This window comes from Bos javanicus, chromosome 6 (assembly GCF_032452875.1).
Source record: "Bos javanicus breed banteng chromosome 6, ARS-OSU_banteng_1.0, whole genome shotgun sequence".
Lineage (NCBI taxonomy): Eukaryota > Metazoa > Chordata > Mammalia > Artiodactyla > Bovidae > Bos > Bos javanicus.
Window position 1 is genome coordinate 72,613,452 of NC_083873.1, and position 12,715 is coordinate 72,626,166.

The following is a 12,715-nucleotide window of genomic DNA, read 5'->3' on the forward strand; positions in this document are numbered from 1 at the left end:
CTGGTATGTTTCTTTATTGAGTGCTCAGGGTTAGGTGCTTTCTTCTACTCTGCTGCTGCTGCTGCTAAGTCGCTTCAGTTGTGTCCGACTCTGTGCGACTCCATAGACGGCAGCCCACCAGGCTCCCCCGTCCCTGGGATTCTCCAGGCAAGAATACTGGAGTGAGCTGCCATTTCCTTCTCCAGTGCATGAAAGTGAAAAGGGAAAGTGAAGTCGCTCAGTCATGTCTGACTCTTAGCGACCCCATGGACTGCAGCCTATCAGGCTCCTCCGCCCATGGGATTTTCCAGGCAAGAGTACTGGAGTGGGGTAATCGTCAGAAAAATATGCTAAGGAAAACAGGTAAGTGTTCATTGAAAGCCTAAAGTATTGTACCCAGGGTCACATACAGCTAAGATTCAAAGTTCTATATCTTTTTTATAGATAATTATTATGGTAGGGGGCTGAGGATTTTCATTTGAGTCTTCAGTAGATTTTTCATTTTGTGGTTTTGCTATCTTAACCAGTTCACAAATTCTACTTTGAAAGATGACATTTTTGCCTATACGTGTGAGTGAAAAATTACTAGTGCTTCTAGAGTATTTATGCTTGTTTTGGTGAGTGGCACAGATAGATGCAATCTATTTTGTTACGAACAATTTAAAAGTAAAGTATCTGTAGTTGATCCTATATGTTAATCTTCAGGGTATTAAATTTTTCTTAGCTTTTTTTCGTAACAACTTGACTGATACACAATTGATATACCATACAATTCACTGTGAATTGAACTGTTCAGAACACTTCATATCAATGGAATCAGGTGATACGTGGCCCCCAGTGGCTACCTTCTTTCATTTATGTTTTCAAGGTTCAGCCACATCAAGCTTACCGTACTTGTTTTCCTTTTGTTGCCAAATATTACTCTAAAATGGGTAAGCAACACTTTGTTTTTCTATTAGTTAATGGATTTTTGGATTATTTCCACTTTTTGGCTATTGTGAGTAATGCCGCTATTGCCATTCTTATGCAAGGTTTTGTGTAGACATATGTTTTTATTTTTCTTAGGTAAATATACACCTAGGAGTGGAATTGCTTAGCCATATAGTAATTATGTTTAATCATTTGAGGGACTGACAAGCTGTTTTCCAAAATGGCTGCACTATTTTACAGTCCCACCAGCAGTGTATTAGGGTTCTAAATTCTCCAGAACCTAACAAATAAATGTTAACATCTGTTATTTTGATTATAGCCATCCTGGTGGGTGTGAAATCATCTCACTGTGGTTTTGATTTACATTTCTGTTGACTAATGATATTGTGCATCTTTTCATGTGCTTGTTGGCAATTATGTATCTTTTTACAGAAATACATTTCAACATTTTTTAAGTTATCTCAGAATTCTTCCAGGCTAAAGTAGGCATCCTGTTGCCATGAGCTATTTTTGTCTAATCTACAGGTACCAGCTAATAATAGCTGGATAGTTACTAGGAACACATTTCACACTTATCACCACATTCTTTCTTTCTTTGTTTCACTTTGTCTTTTCCTTTCCTTGTTCCATGGGTTTTTTTGTTTGTTTTTTGTTTTTGGCCAAGCCACGTGACATGTGGGATCTTTAGTTCCCCTACCAGGGATTGAACCTGTGCCCCCTGCAGGGGAAATATGGAGTCTTAATCAGTTGACTGCCAGGAAAGTCCCTCCTTGTCCCTTGATATTAGGTACATCTGTTGCTGTAATGCATAATATAGACAGAAGAATAACATATTTATTGAAGGCTCTATGTGTCAGGCACAGGGCTGAAGGCTATCCATGTATTATCTTAATTTAAATTCTCACAATTCTAGAAAGTGGAGGTACTGTTACTTTTATAGATAAGCAAGCTTGCCTGAGGTCCTAATTGTTATCTTGTGGCCAAAAAAATAGATGTCAAGATTTTTTTTAGTATATTTTGTGGTCAACAACCCATGTGCAAAAAACACAAATTTTCTGCCTTTGAGACTTAAATTCCTTAAGTCTTAAATTACTTAAGAATCATTGTTCTCTTATCTTCAGTTGCTGTCAGTCCCTGTGGCTTTATGAGTATAACTGGGACTTCCCTGGTGGTCCAGTGGTTAACTCCATGCTCCTAGGGCAAAGGGCATGGGTTCGATCCTTGATCTGGGAACTAAGGTCTCACATGTGGAACTGAGCAGCCAAAAACCCCCCCCAAAACTCAGTATTAAATAATGTACGTATTGTTAGTGAGAATTGTAATTGCCTTATTTTATCATTTGAACATTAATCACTGTATTTTTGTAGGTGAACGTCCATATAAATGTGAACTTTGTCCTTACTCAAGTTCTCAGAAGACTCATTTAACCAGGCATATGCGTACTCATTCAGGTTGGTAAAAAATGGGAACTTTTCTATCATTTTTAGTAAACTACCATTATTAAGAAGTTGTTCTATACCTGGAACTGGGTCATTTCTTATGATTTATTTTTAATGTAATTTGGTATTTATATATTTTTTAATATAAATTCAGTGTGTGGTTGCTGGGTTCCAGGGATTCCTTGTTAGTTGTTTAGTTCCTGACATTTGGTTTTATTCTCTTGAGAATTGTTAAGGCTTCCAAAGATTGATTTACAAAAGCCAAACTTTAAAGAGTGATTGATAATCCATGATTCCAATTTATTCAACTTATAATAAATAAAATATAGAACTGTAACACCTGGGAGAATTGTCCACTCTAGAACTGAAATGACCATGATCACTGTCCAGAACTGGCCCCTATTGTGAAGGTATGGAAATGGCAAAGTTAAAAAGTATTTGCGTAGGTGGTCTTGAATGGATAATTATTTCATTTTTGCCACACTGACCCTTGGGAGGTCCTGATATGATCCACAACTCTTCCTTTTCTAATTCTCAGTAGATATGTTACCATTTCATCTTGGATGAAATATTTAGAACTGGAGGGAATGCATCCGATTTGCATGTCCCTTTGTAATATTTTTGTAGGTATCATACTGGATAGTGCTTCCATCCTGCTAGCATAGGGATTCATTTTGAATATTTTCCAATTATGAGCACAGTGAATGTTTGTTAAAGGGAATTAACATCTTACTGAATTCTATCATGGACTACTTATTTTTAAGATGGAAAAATAATTTTTTCAGCAAAAACTATTTTCCTTCCACTGAGTACTTGGTGATTATTATGGAGGCACTGTTTTTTTTTTTTTTCTCTCTTGGCCAAGTGGCTTTCAGGATCTTAGTTCTCCAACCAGGGATCAAACCTGTGCCCACTGCAGTGGATGCCTGAGGTCCTAACCACTGGGCCACCAGTGAATTCCCTGAAGGCACTATTTTTAATAGCTGGGTCATTTGAAACATATTATGGTTTGAGAGTCTTTTTGTGAAGTTTAGAATAATTTTTTTTTATTCTTTGTTATTTTTATTTATTTATGTTTTTTGGCTGCAGTGGGTCTTTGTTGCTGCACTTGGGCTTTCTCTAGTTGCAGCGAGCAGGGGCTACTCTTTGTTGTGGCGCATGGTCTTCAGTAATTGTGGCACATGAGCTGAGTAGCTCTGCGGCATGTGGGATCATCCCAGACTGGGGATCAAACTGGTGTCCTTTGTGTGTTGCAAGACAGATTCTTAACCACTGGACCACCAGGGAAGCCCTAGAATAACTTTTTAAACATATTTTATTAAGGTTTAATTTACCCACACAAAAATGCACACGTGTTAGGCATATAGGTCAGTGATTTTATGTATGCTTTCTCTTGTTTGACCGCCATTTTGGTGTAGACATGAAATGTTTCTACTACCCTTAGAAAAGTTCCCTCCTTACCCTTTCTAGTCAGTACTCCCATATTCTTCCATCAAGTGATACTCTGATTTCTATTAAAGATTTAACATCCTTCTGTAAAATGTTTTTGAGAGTCATTCCATGCTGCGTTATCAGAATGTTGTGTTTATTGCTGAGTAGTACACCCCTATTACTCTTGAGTTAAAAGGTCCCTTGTTATTCTATCTGGGCTCTACTTGATAAGAATGTGTATAAGCTTGTAAAACTCTCTTGAATTTGCCTTACATTTATAAATTAATTTGGGAAGAATAAAACAGACACCTGGCACATTTATAAAGATGAAAAACAGGTAGAAATTTTTACTAGAACTGGAAAAGGAAATTAAGTTAAAACTGTTGGTACAGGGCAAAATAATTTTCATTCAGCTAGGTATTAGTAAACTAGTCAACTTGATGAATTGATCTTCCAGTGCAACAGATTTAATGGCAATAAAGCAAAAATAGGGGTGGGGTGAATGAAGCAAATAAATGATGCCATTGGAACAGAGTACTAGGAGCTCCATTTCTTCATCATTTCACAGGTGGATGCTTGCATCTTGCTTGATGCTGGCTATGAAAATGCTCTCATTCATTAGGGCTTAAAAGTGGTGACATTTTCTTTATAATTCTTTTAAGAGCACAAATATTTTACTAACGAGATCAACTTCATTCATCAGCTCTTTGTTTACTCAAAGGTAAGGTTTATATAGTAAGGCAGGATAAGCACCTGAAATCTTCCTTTGTGTTTTATAATATACCAGTTCATTCCAAAAGTCATAAATTACAGGTAATATGTATTGACTGTTTGGCCATATGTTCTACACTAAGTGCTTTATATGGATTAGATTATTTATAGCTTAAAACATAAGAATAGTTTAGTTAAGATGAGGAAATAGAGCCTTAGAGAGTTTTCAGTACCTTGCTTAAGACCTCACAGTAAGTTGCAGAGCCCATACTTGATCCCTGTAGGTATTCTTACTGTAGAACAAGTTCTTAACCGTTATGTCACATATCTTGTTTCTGCTATTCTGTTTCTTTATATATTAAGTAGATGTTTGTCTCCATTGAAGTCATTCAATGGAAAGGACAAGAAAGGGCCAAGTGGAGAGTAATGTAGCCTGTTGTTAGAAACCTCCCTTTATGAATCTGTTACTGGACTAATGTGGAAAAGAGCTTATAGTTTGACATACTTGGATAAGTTTTTGTTTTTGTGGTCAAGTATTCTGTAATCAGATATCTTCTAATCTGTAAAGCTTACTATCTATGGTTTTACTTAATGTCTGAGTAGTTTTGCTTTACGAAAAAATTTAATAAGATTTTACGTGAATTTGAGAATGTTGAGAGATGAATTTTCATAAATGTCAATTTCCATTTTTCTGCTATGCATTCCATTGGACCAGTGGGGTATGGATACCGTTTGGTAATATTTGCTAGAGTGTGATCTAGATGGGTATGTATTCAGGTAGAATGAGTTAAATCTTATGCCTTTAATTTGGGAGTGGGAGGGCTTCTGGTCTTGTATGTGCCTGTGATTATAACTTGTGCTTATTTTATATGCCATATCTATTTGTATACCCCTGGTTTCTTTGCTTATTCGTTAGAAGAAAGTGGGAGAAAATCTAGAAAGGATTTCTGACTTTTTATACTTTGCTGTAGAATAGCAGCTCTGGCAGTGGAAAAATTTGCTGAGTGAAATCTGATTCAACTCTGCTATGATGGACAAAGGGTCAAAGCATTGTTGTAAAGCTTTCACATAAAGGTCTGGGAGTGTGGCCTAGAGTATGAAGTATTACTTTTGAAGTCTCAAGGTTTATCTTAAATGTACGGGAATTTTATGTTCTGCTCCTTTATACATTTGTTTGAACTACATAAAAACATTAATATGTTACCTTTTTGAGTGCCTTTGCCCAAGAATTAGCATCAAGAGCCTAAGTCACTTTTTTAGTAATTGTATATTTCTTGATGTACCTGTGTTCTTTAAGAGTGTTTGAGCTAACCTGATGAACTTTTTAGAAGATGATTAAGATAATTATTCCTTTGCTTAGGATGAGAATCAGAAGTCAAGGGATAGAGGAAAGATATACAAATAAATACGAAAGATATACAAATAAATATGGTAAATATAAATTGCATGATAAAGTCTTTATGAAATAGTTTTGGTGGTTTTATTTTATTTATCTATATCTATATCTATATCCCTACTTCTTGGTGAGCATATTTGAATAAACCTTGAATTCATTTCTTAATGTGTGCCTTCTGTAACATCTCTTGTCTACCTTCAGGTGAGAAGCCATTTAAGTGTGACCAGTGCAGTTATGTGGCCTCTAATCAACATGAAGTAACCCGCCATGCAAGACAGGTTCACAATGGGCCTAAACCTCTTAACTGCCCACACTGTGACTACAAAACAGCAGACAGAAGTAACTTCAAAAAACACGTGGAGCTACATGTTAATCCACGGCAGTTCAACTGCCCTGTATGTGACTACGCAGCTTCCAAGAAGTGTAATCTGCAGTATCATTTCAAATCGAAGCATCCTACTTGTCCTAATAAAACCATGGATGTCTCAAAGGTGAAACTAAAGAAAACCAAGAAGCGAGAGGCTGACTTGCCTGATAACAAACTCACCAGTGAGAAACCAGAAACAGAGCAGACAAAAGGAAAAGGGGATGTGACTGGGAAGAAAAATGAGAGGTCTGTAAAAGCGGAGAAGAAAGATAATGTTTCAAAAGAGAAAAAGCCTTGTAGTAATGCCTCAAGCCAAGTGACCACCAGAACGCGCAAATCGGCCATGGAAGGTAAAGAAGTGGATGTGTCCCCGGGAAACTGTTCAGAAAAAAGCTGCAAAAGCAAGAAAAGCAAAAGGAAGGTGGAAGCTGAAGCCCGTCCCTTACAAGAGCCTGTTAATGATGAGGAACCTGTGACAAAAAAGAAAAGGAAGGCAGAAAGCAAATCCAAAAATAGCCAGGAAGTGCCAAAGGGTGACAGCAAAGTAGAGGAGAATAAAAAGCAAAACATTTGCGTGAAAAACAGTACAAAGAAGAAAACTGTGAGAAGTAAATCATGTAAGAAAAGCAGCCAGCCTGCTCAGAGGCGGCCCACTCAGATGGAGTCTGCTCAGGTGGGGTGTGTTCAGACGGAGCCGCTGCCGCCTCCTTCTCCTCCCCCTCCCCCTCCCGTGGGGTGTGGTGAGGTCGAGGTTGTCCAGAAGGGGCCTGTTCCCATGGAGCCATCTCCTCCCATGGAGCCATCTCCTCCCATGGAGCCTGTTGAGGTGACCCCTGTTGAGATGGAGCCTTCTCCTCCTCTTCCTCCTCCTCCCCCAGAGCCTGCTCAGGTGGGATCTGTTCAGGTAGAGCCTCCTCCCCCGCCTCCCCCTGTGGGGGATGCTGAGATCGAGGTTGTTCAGAAGGGGCCTGTTGAGACAGAGCCTCCTCCTCCCATGGAGCCGATCCCCAGAAGGTCTCCTCGCAAAGATAATAGAAAGGAAAAGTCCAGCATGCTGAGTGAAATGGCACGGAAGGAGCAAGTCCTTATTGAGGTTGGCTTAGTGCCTGTTAAAGACAAGCAGCTTCTAAAAGAAAGTGCCAGTGCACAGGATCTCTTCCCACCATCACCACCCCTGCCAAAGGAAAGCTTAAAGGGGGAAGAATCGAAAGACCAAAATTTGTTCCCTGCAGGCGAAGGAAATGAAGAAGCCCCTCTTCAGAAAGTGGAAGCAGAAGAGGCAGGTAAGAGTCTGGCTGGTGTTGCTGCTGTTATCAAGGAATCTGCCAACACTTCATCCTCTGAAGAAAACTTGAATATGCCAGAGGGTGAAACTTCAGAGGATAAACATCAAGCTGAAGCTATGCTCTGTGAAATGGAGATGGACACTGATGAGAAGAAAGCAGAGAATTTCCCCAGCAGAGACTCGGCAGTTGAAGAACCAGTTTCACCTCCACTTCCTGCTCTACCGCTAGAAAAACATGAAGCCGTGTCCACAACTGCTGTGGCCTCACCTCCTGTCACCGTGGCAGTAAATGAGTCTCAGGAAATGGATGAAGACGAAGGCATCCACAGTCATGATGGAAGTGACCTAAGTGACAACACGTCAGAGGACAGTGACGATTCTGGATTGAACGGTGCTCGGCCAGTTCCACAAGAGACCAGTGGGAAAGATGGAAAGGATGCCTTGGCTGTCAAAGTGGCCGCGGGAGATTTCGTTTGTATCTTCTGTGATCGTTCTTTTCGAAAGGAAAAGGATTACAGCAAACACCTCAATCGCCATTTGGTTAATGTATACTTCCTTGAAAAGGCAGCTCAAGGGCAGGAGTAATGAAACTCTGGTCAAGGCTTCAGTTCGTAGTGTATAAGGTCTCTGACATTTTATATTCATTTGGAGTAGTAGACAGCCTTTTGTTTTTAAAATTAATTACTGTCCAATCTTGATTTTTAAGTCCCACTCTTTTTCTTGGACTCCGTGTACCTACTGATGTACACATTTTAGCAAATCCAAGGGAGTTATTGTAGCAGACATCTAAATCTGTGAGCTTTTTTTTTTTTTATCTGTTTTTGCTTTTAATTGAACTAAGGTGGCCAAGGTGGTATTAGAGCAATCTGTCAATTTGTTCAGCTATATAACTTAATCAGTTTTTTCCTCATGTCTGTGTTCCTATTTCACTTTAGTTTATTCTTCGTTTATAGCCCTATAAAAATTGGCTTACTTAAATAGCAAATGACTTGAAGAATTTGCCTGCTTTATATAAAGTTAGCACTTTAAAATTGTTCTAGCGATAAGAAGAGAGACATTGAATTTGAAGAGAAATTCTCCCAACAATGGATGTTCTATCAATCCAGGTATTTACCTTCCTGAATTTTGATCAAAAATGTATGTTTATTTGTGTATGTGTTAATTGTCATAAAAACAATGATTTTGGTGGGTTTTTTTGTTTTTGTTTTGGTGCTTTAATGCCTTAAGATGTTGCACATTGTTTTTTTTTTAACCTATGCAGTTAAATTTTTTCTAGAAATAGCATTTGCATTGTAATACTTTATATATGCATGTTTATTTTGATCTCTCTGGAGGGATGCTTTTTAGTCTTGTTTGCAAAAGGGGCAGTTTTCTTTTTCCTTGCCGCAGTTGTCTTTTTTGCAGAATAGTAGTCTGTGCAAATTTGTGAGCAAATGAAAGATGGAGTTTAGTCCATTGATTTTGATTTTAACATCTATGCCAGAATCTGTATTTCATATAAGTTATTTATTTTAAATTGATGTAGTGAGTTCACACCTTTCAGTTTGAACTTTGCAGTAAATAAACCACTAGATCTATGTTGAATGGATTTTTATCTCAAATACCAACCATAAGTAAACTTTTTGGCCTGTCTTAGTACATCTACTTCCTCAATGTGTGGTGTTAAGTTGTATCTTATAGGAAACCTCTTTTCCTAGATGGTTGGTGTTTATTTATATGTCTGCTCCACTGAATAAAGAACTATAATTTTAATTTGGAAGCTGCAAATCTGGAACTAGGAGGCATAATTACTCCTTCAAGTTACACAGAGTATCAGTTTGTGAGATTCCAAAGCCATAGCAATTACACAGAAATCCTAGGATGAGAAAGGTAGTATGACTGCTGGTAGACCAGCTGCTCCTTCCTGTGAATATAGTGAAAAAGGCTGGTGAAAAACTGAAGTTCGGTCCAGATTAAAAAATCACACTTTCTCAGGGATCTCCTCCAACTAGTGGGTGTCCTGGCTATTATCGGGACAGCCTTTTGCTACAGCTGAGGCCCCAAATGAATAGCTATTTTGGTGTTCCTACAGGACCACTTTGTATGGAAAAGAGTATGTGCCCCAAACTTGCTGGTAGGTTCTTTGGCCAGTCACCAAAGAATATGAAAGAATCTAACATAGGTTTTTTGTTTTTCCTTGTAAAATAAAGTATGATTCCAGTAAGGAACCTTGATTCTTCTTATCCTCCCAGGTTCTTTTCTGAAGTAATCACTTTATATATTGTTTGTTTTCTTTTGTTTGGTGGATCTCTGAGGCAGGTTTCAGGGTTTGGCAATGCAACATGAAAAATTAGGAAAAAGTATTAAACTGTGTGTGGAAAACTAGTTATTCTGAGAGTGGGTGTTTAAGGCAAAGGACATTTGAACTTGGAATTGACTGGGAGGCCAAAGATTTAAAGAAGCAGAAAATTTTCTCAAGATATGAGTAAGTTGTGTATTACTGTTGTGTGTTTTCTGTACATAATAGGGATTTGTAAATGATGTTGAATTCTAGGTGAATTCTCAGCTCCGACAATCATTGTCAAACAGATCAAGCTGCAGATATTTATGTTTTAAAACTTAAATTATAAAGCTAGTTAAACCTTTCTAACAACTAGGTTTAATGTTCACTAGTGCATTTTATATTAAAACGTTACCTTTTCCAGTACATACAGAAATATTCATATTAAGTACAAATTGGAGATTGGGAATCAGTTTGGATTCTTTGATACCTCAAAAGAAAAAAAATTGACTCCTGGGGAATTGAACGTATTTTCTTATCTAGATTTTAAGACTAGAATGCCAAAACCAAAAATATAAAAGAAATTAAAACCCCTCATTAAAGTGATTTGTGAAAACATTGTTACTGGAAATTGAATGGACTTGAGGCCTTTCCTCCAGAAAACAAGGACTTGTTTGTCAGGCCTATATTAGGTTCTGAACCTTAGTGCCATGTATTTGTTCTTATTAAAAATCATTTGATTAAAAAATTTGTTTCATTGAAAAGTGTATTAGTAATATGAACTTCTGGTCTAGTTCTTCCATTTGAAAAATGTGCTGTTTGCATGGGACTATTTGAATCTTTTTTTTTTCTCAGTTTCCCTTCCACTGGATAGGATTGAAGCTAGACTTTTCCCTTTTGATAAAGGAATAAAAAGTAAACATGTTGTTTGTAAACTGATGTTTAGTATTAAAGGTTGAAATACTTAGAATACCTTTATAAGCCTAATCCTAGGTAGCTTTGTAAAATATATCTCTTACTTGTCTTCTGAACCTATATTCACATTGCTTTTCAGGATATTTTAAGTTTTTTTCCTCTTTTCAGAGCTGCTTCATTAAGGCTTTTTTTTTTTTTAAATTGAAGTGTAATTCATAAAGAGCTACTTTCTTTTTTTTTTTTTTAATTAGACTTCTTTTTAACTATTGCCGGATGTTTTGCTCTAGTCTTCCAAGAAAGGCCATTTTATTTTTTAGTCACTTCTAAAGTCACATGGTCTTTAACTTTGGGGACTCTTGCATCTGAGTGCTAATTCAGATTTAAGCCTAAGTAACCTCATTGCCTCTCACCCCAAGAATGTTGACAATGGAAGAAATACTTTGCTGTAGTTCTGGACTGAAAAGCTGGGGAAGAAACTTCATTTTCTTTTTTGCACAAATCAGAAAAACAGCTACTGTGCAGAGTTTTCTTTTTGACTTCAGCTGATGAACTGGATTGATAGAGTTAATTCAGATTTAAGAGATTATCTGAATCTTGGTTTGAATAGATTTGGGATCTGCATGTAATATTAACTAGATCAGATAGCTTTTTTATATTTTCACATGTATACATAGGCTCTCCCTACCCTTGTCAACATCATTAGTTATTGAACTTTGTGAACTGGCATTGAAACATTACAGCAATGTTTTGTTGTACCAGTTGTATAAACTTTTACAGTGCAATACGTGGTATTTTTCAGAGACAAACCAAAGGTTTATTTCTCAAGGTTCCTGCTGTTTGCTTTAGCAGCATTTGATGGAGAATCTTTTATATACATTTTTAATAGATGAAAAACCAGATTGCAAATCCTTTTTATTGTTTTTGTTTTTTGAAGCAAACCATGTACCAGGTTTTTGGTCCCAATTGTGTAGGATAAGTTAAATTGCATTCTATTAATCCATATGAGTGTATTTCTGTAAGCATAGTAATGTTGAAATAAAGTTTTAAAAAGCATGTTATGCCTTTGTTTATTTGTGGTACATCAAATGTTAAGGAGCCCAAATTTGTTTGGCTGGAACTAGAAGTAAATTAATAATTCTCAAAACATTTTCACTCTGATAACCCAGGGTAAATAGAAAGGTACTGAAAATCTCTGGGGATAACCAGTCTGTGGGTAGAAGTCCAAAGCCTCTCTTCCTATAATCTGCTTTCTGGGAAGTGGGTATGTAGTAGGAAGGGGAGAAACAACCTGAAGACAATTTATAGGAAATTATATACTTCCCAGTCACAGGTCCCTTAACAGTCATCATCTACATGTCTGTTCTCAGTAGTAAGCCTGCTATCAGTAAATATTCACTCATTGGAAAAAGATGCATTGAACAGAAAATAAGATGAGTTACACTGAGTGTTCACTGAGTGCTAGGGCACTATTTTGACTCTAATTTTACTCTAATGGAAGTCTGAGAAGGAAATGAAGTCCAAGGGAAAGTGATAAGCCATATTATAAGGTTCTGCTTCCTATGTTACTGGAAATGACTGTGCTGTACGTTGAAAAACAGTGTTAAAGACCTAGGTATTTCTTAGATATTTCTGTGGACTTGAGAGAAAAGGGAGAACAAGTTGGAGAAACATCAGAACAACTGGATTGCATTCTGTCCTGATGGAGTAAGTGACCTAAAAGTTCATGATTCGGAAAGGATATTTAAATGTTATTGATGTGCGACTTGTTTGTTACCTTTAAGTGTGTTACCGTAAGTGCGTTTTTCCAGTCCCTTGCTATTCCCTACTCAGAGGCTCACCCTGTTATGATTTTTACAAGTATCCGTTTTTCACTTAATCTTTGGCCGTCCTTGTATTCTGCCCAGGGGGAGTTAACGGTACAGCAGAGGGCCCCCCTCCAAGGGTACTCAGCCTCAGCTCCATACAGGTAGGTTGGTGAAGAGGCTAACAACAATGTACTGAT

The 12,715-nt window shown here is 37.5% G+C and overlaps 1 protein-coding gene across 3 annotated transcripts in view; it reads left to right on the forward strand.

The window, feature by feature from the left end:
* Positions 1-11,766, forward strand: part of LOC133249587 (RE1-silencing transcription factor-like) — a 147,654-nt gene extending 135,888 nt beyond the window's left edge. For all 3 annotated transcript variants that reach the window (XM_061420273.1, XM_061420271.1, XM_061420272.1), the window contains exons 3-4: positions 2,277-2,360; positions 6,088-11,766. In XM_061420273.1, coding sequence (XP_061276257.1) covers positions 2,277-2,360; positions 6,088-8,123 — 2,120 coding nt within the window. In that variant the 3' untranslated portion in view covers positions 8,124-11,766. The remainder of the gene's footprint in view (positions 1-2,276; positions 2,361-6,087) is intronic.
* The last annotated feature ends 949 nt before the right edge of the window (positions 11,767-12,715 follow it).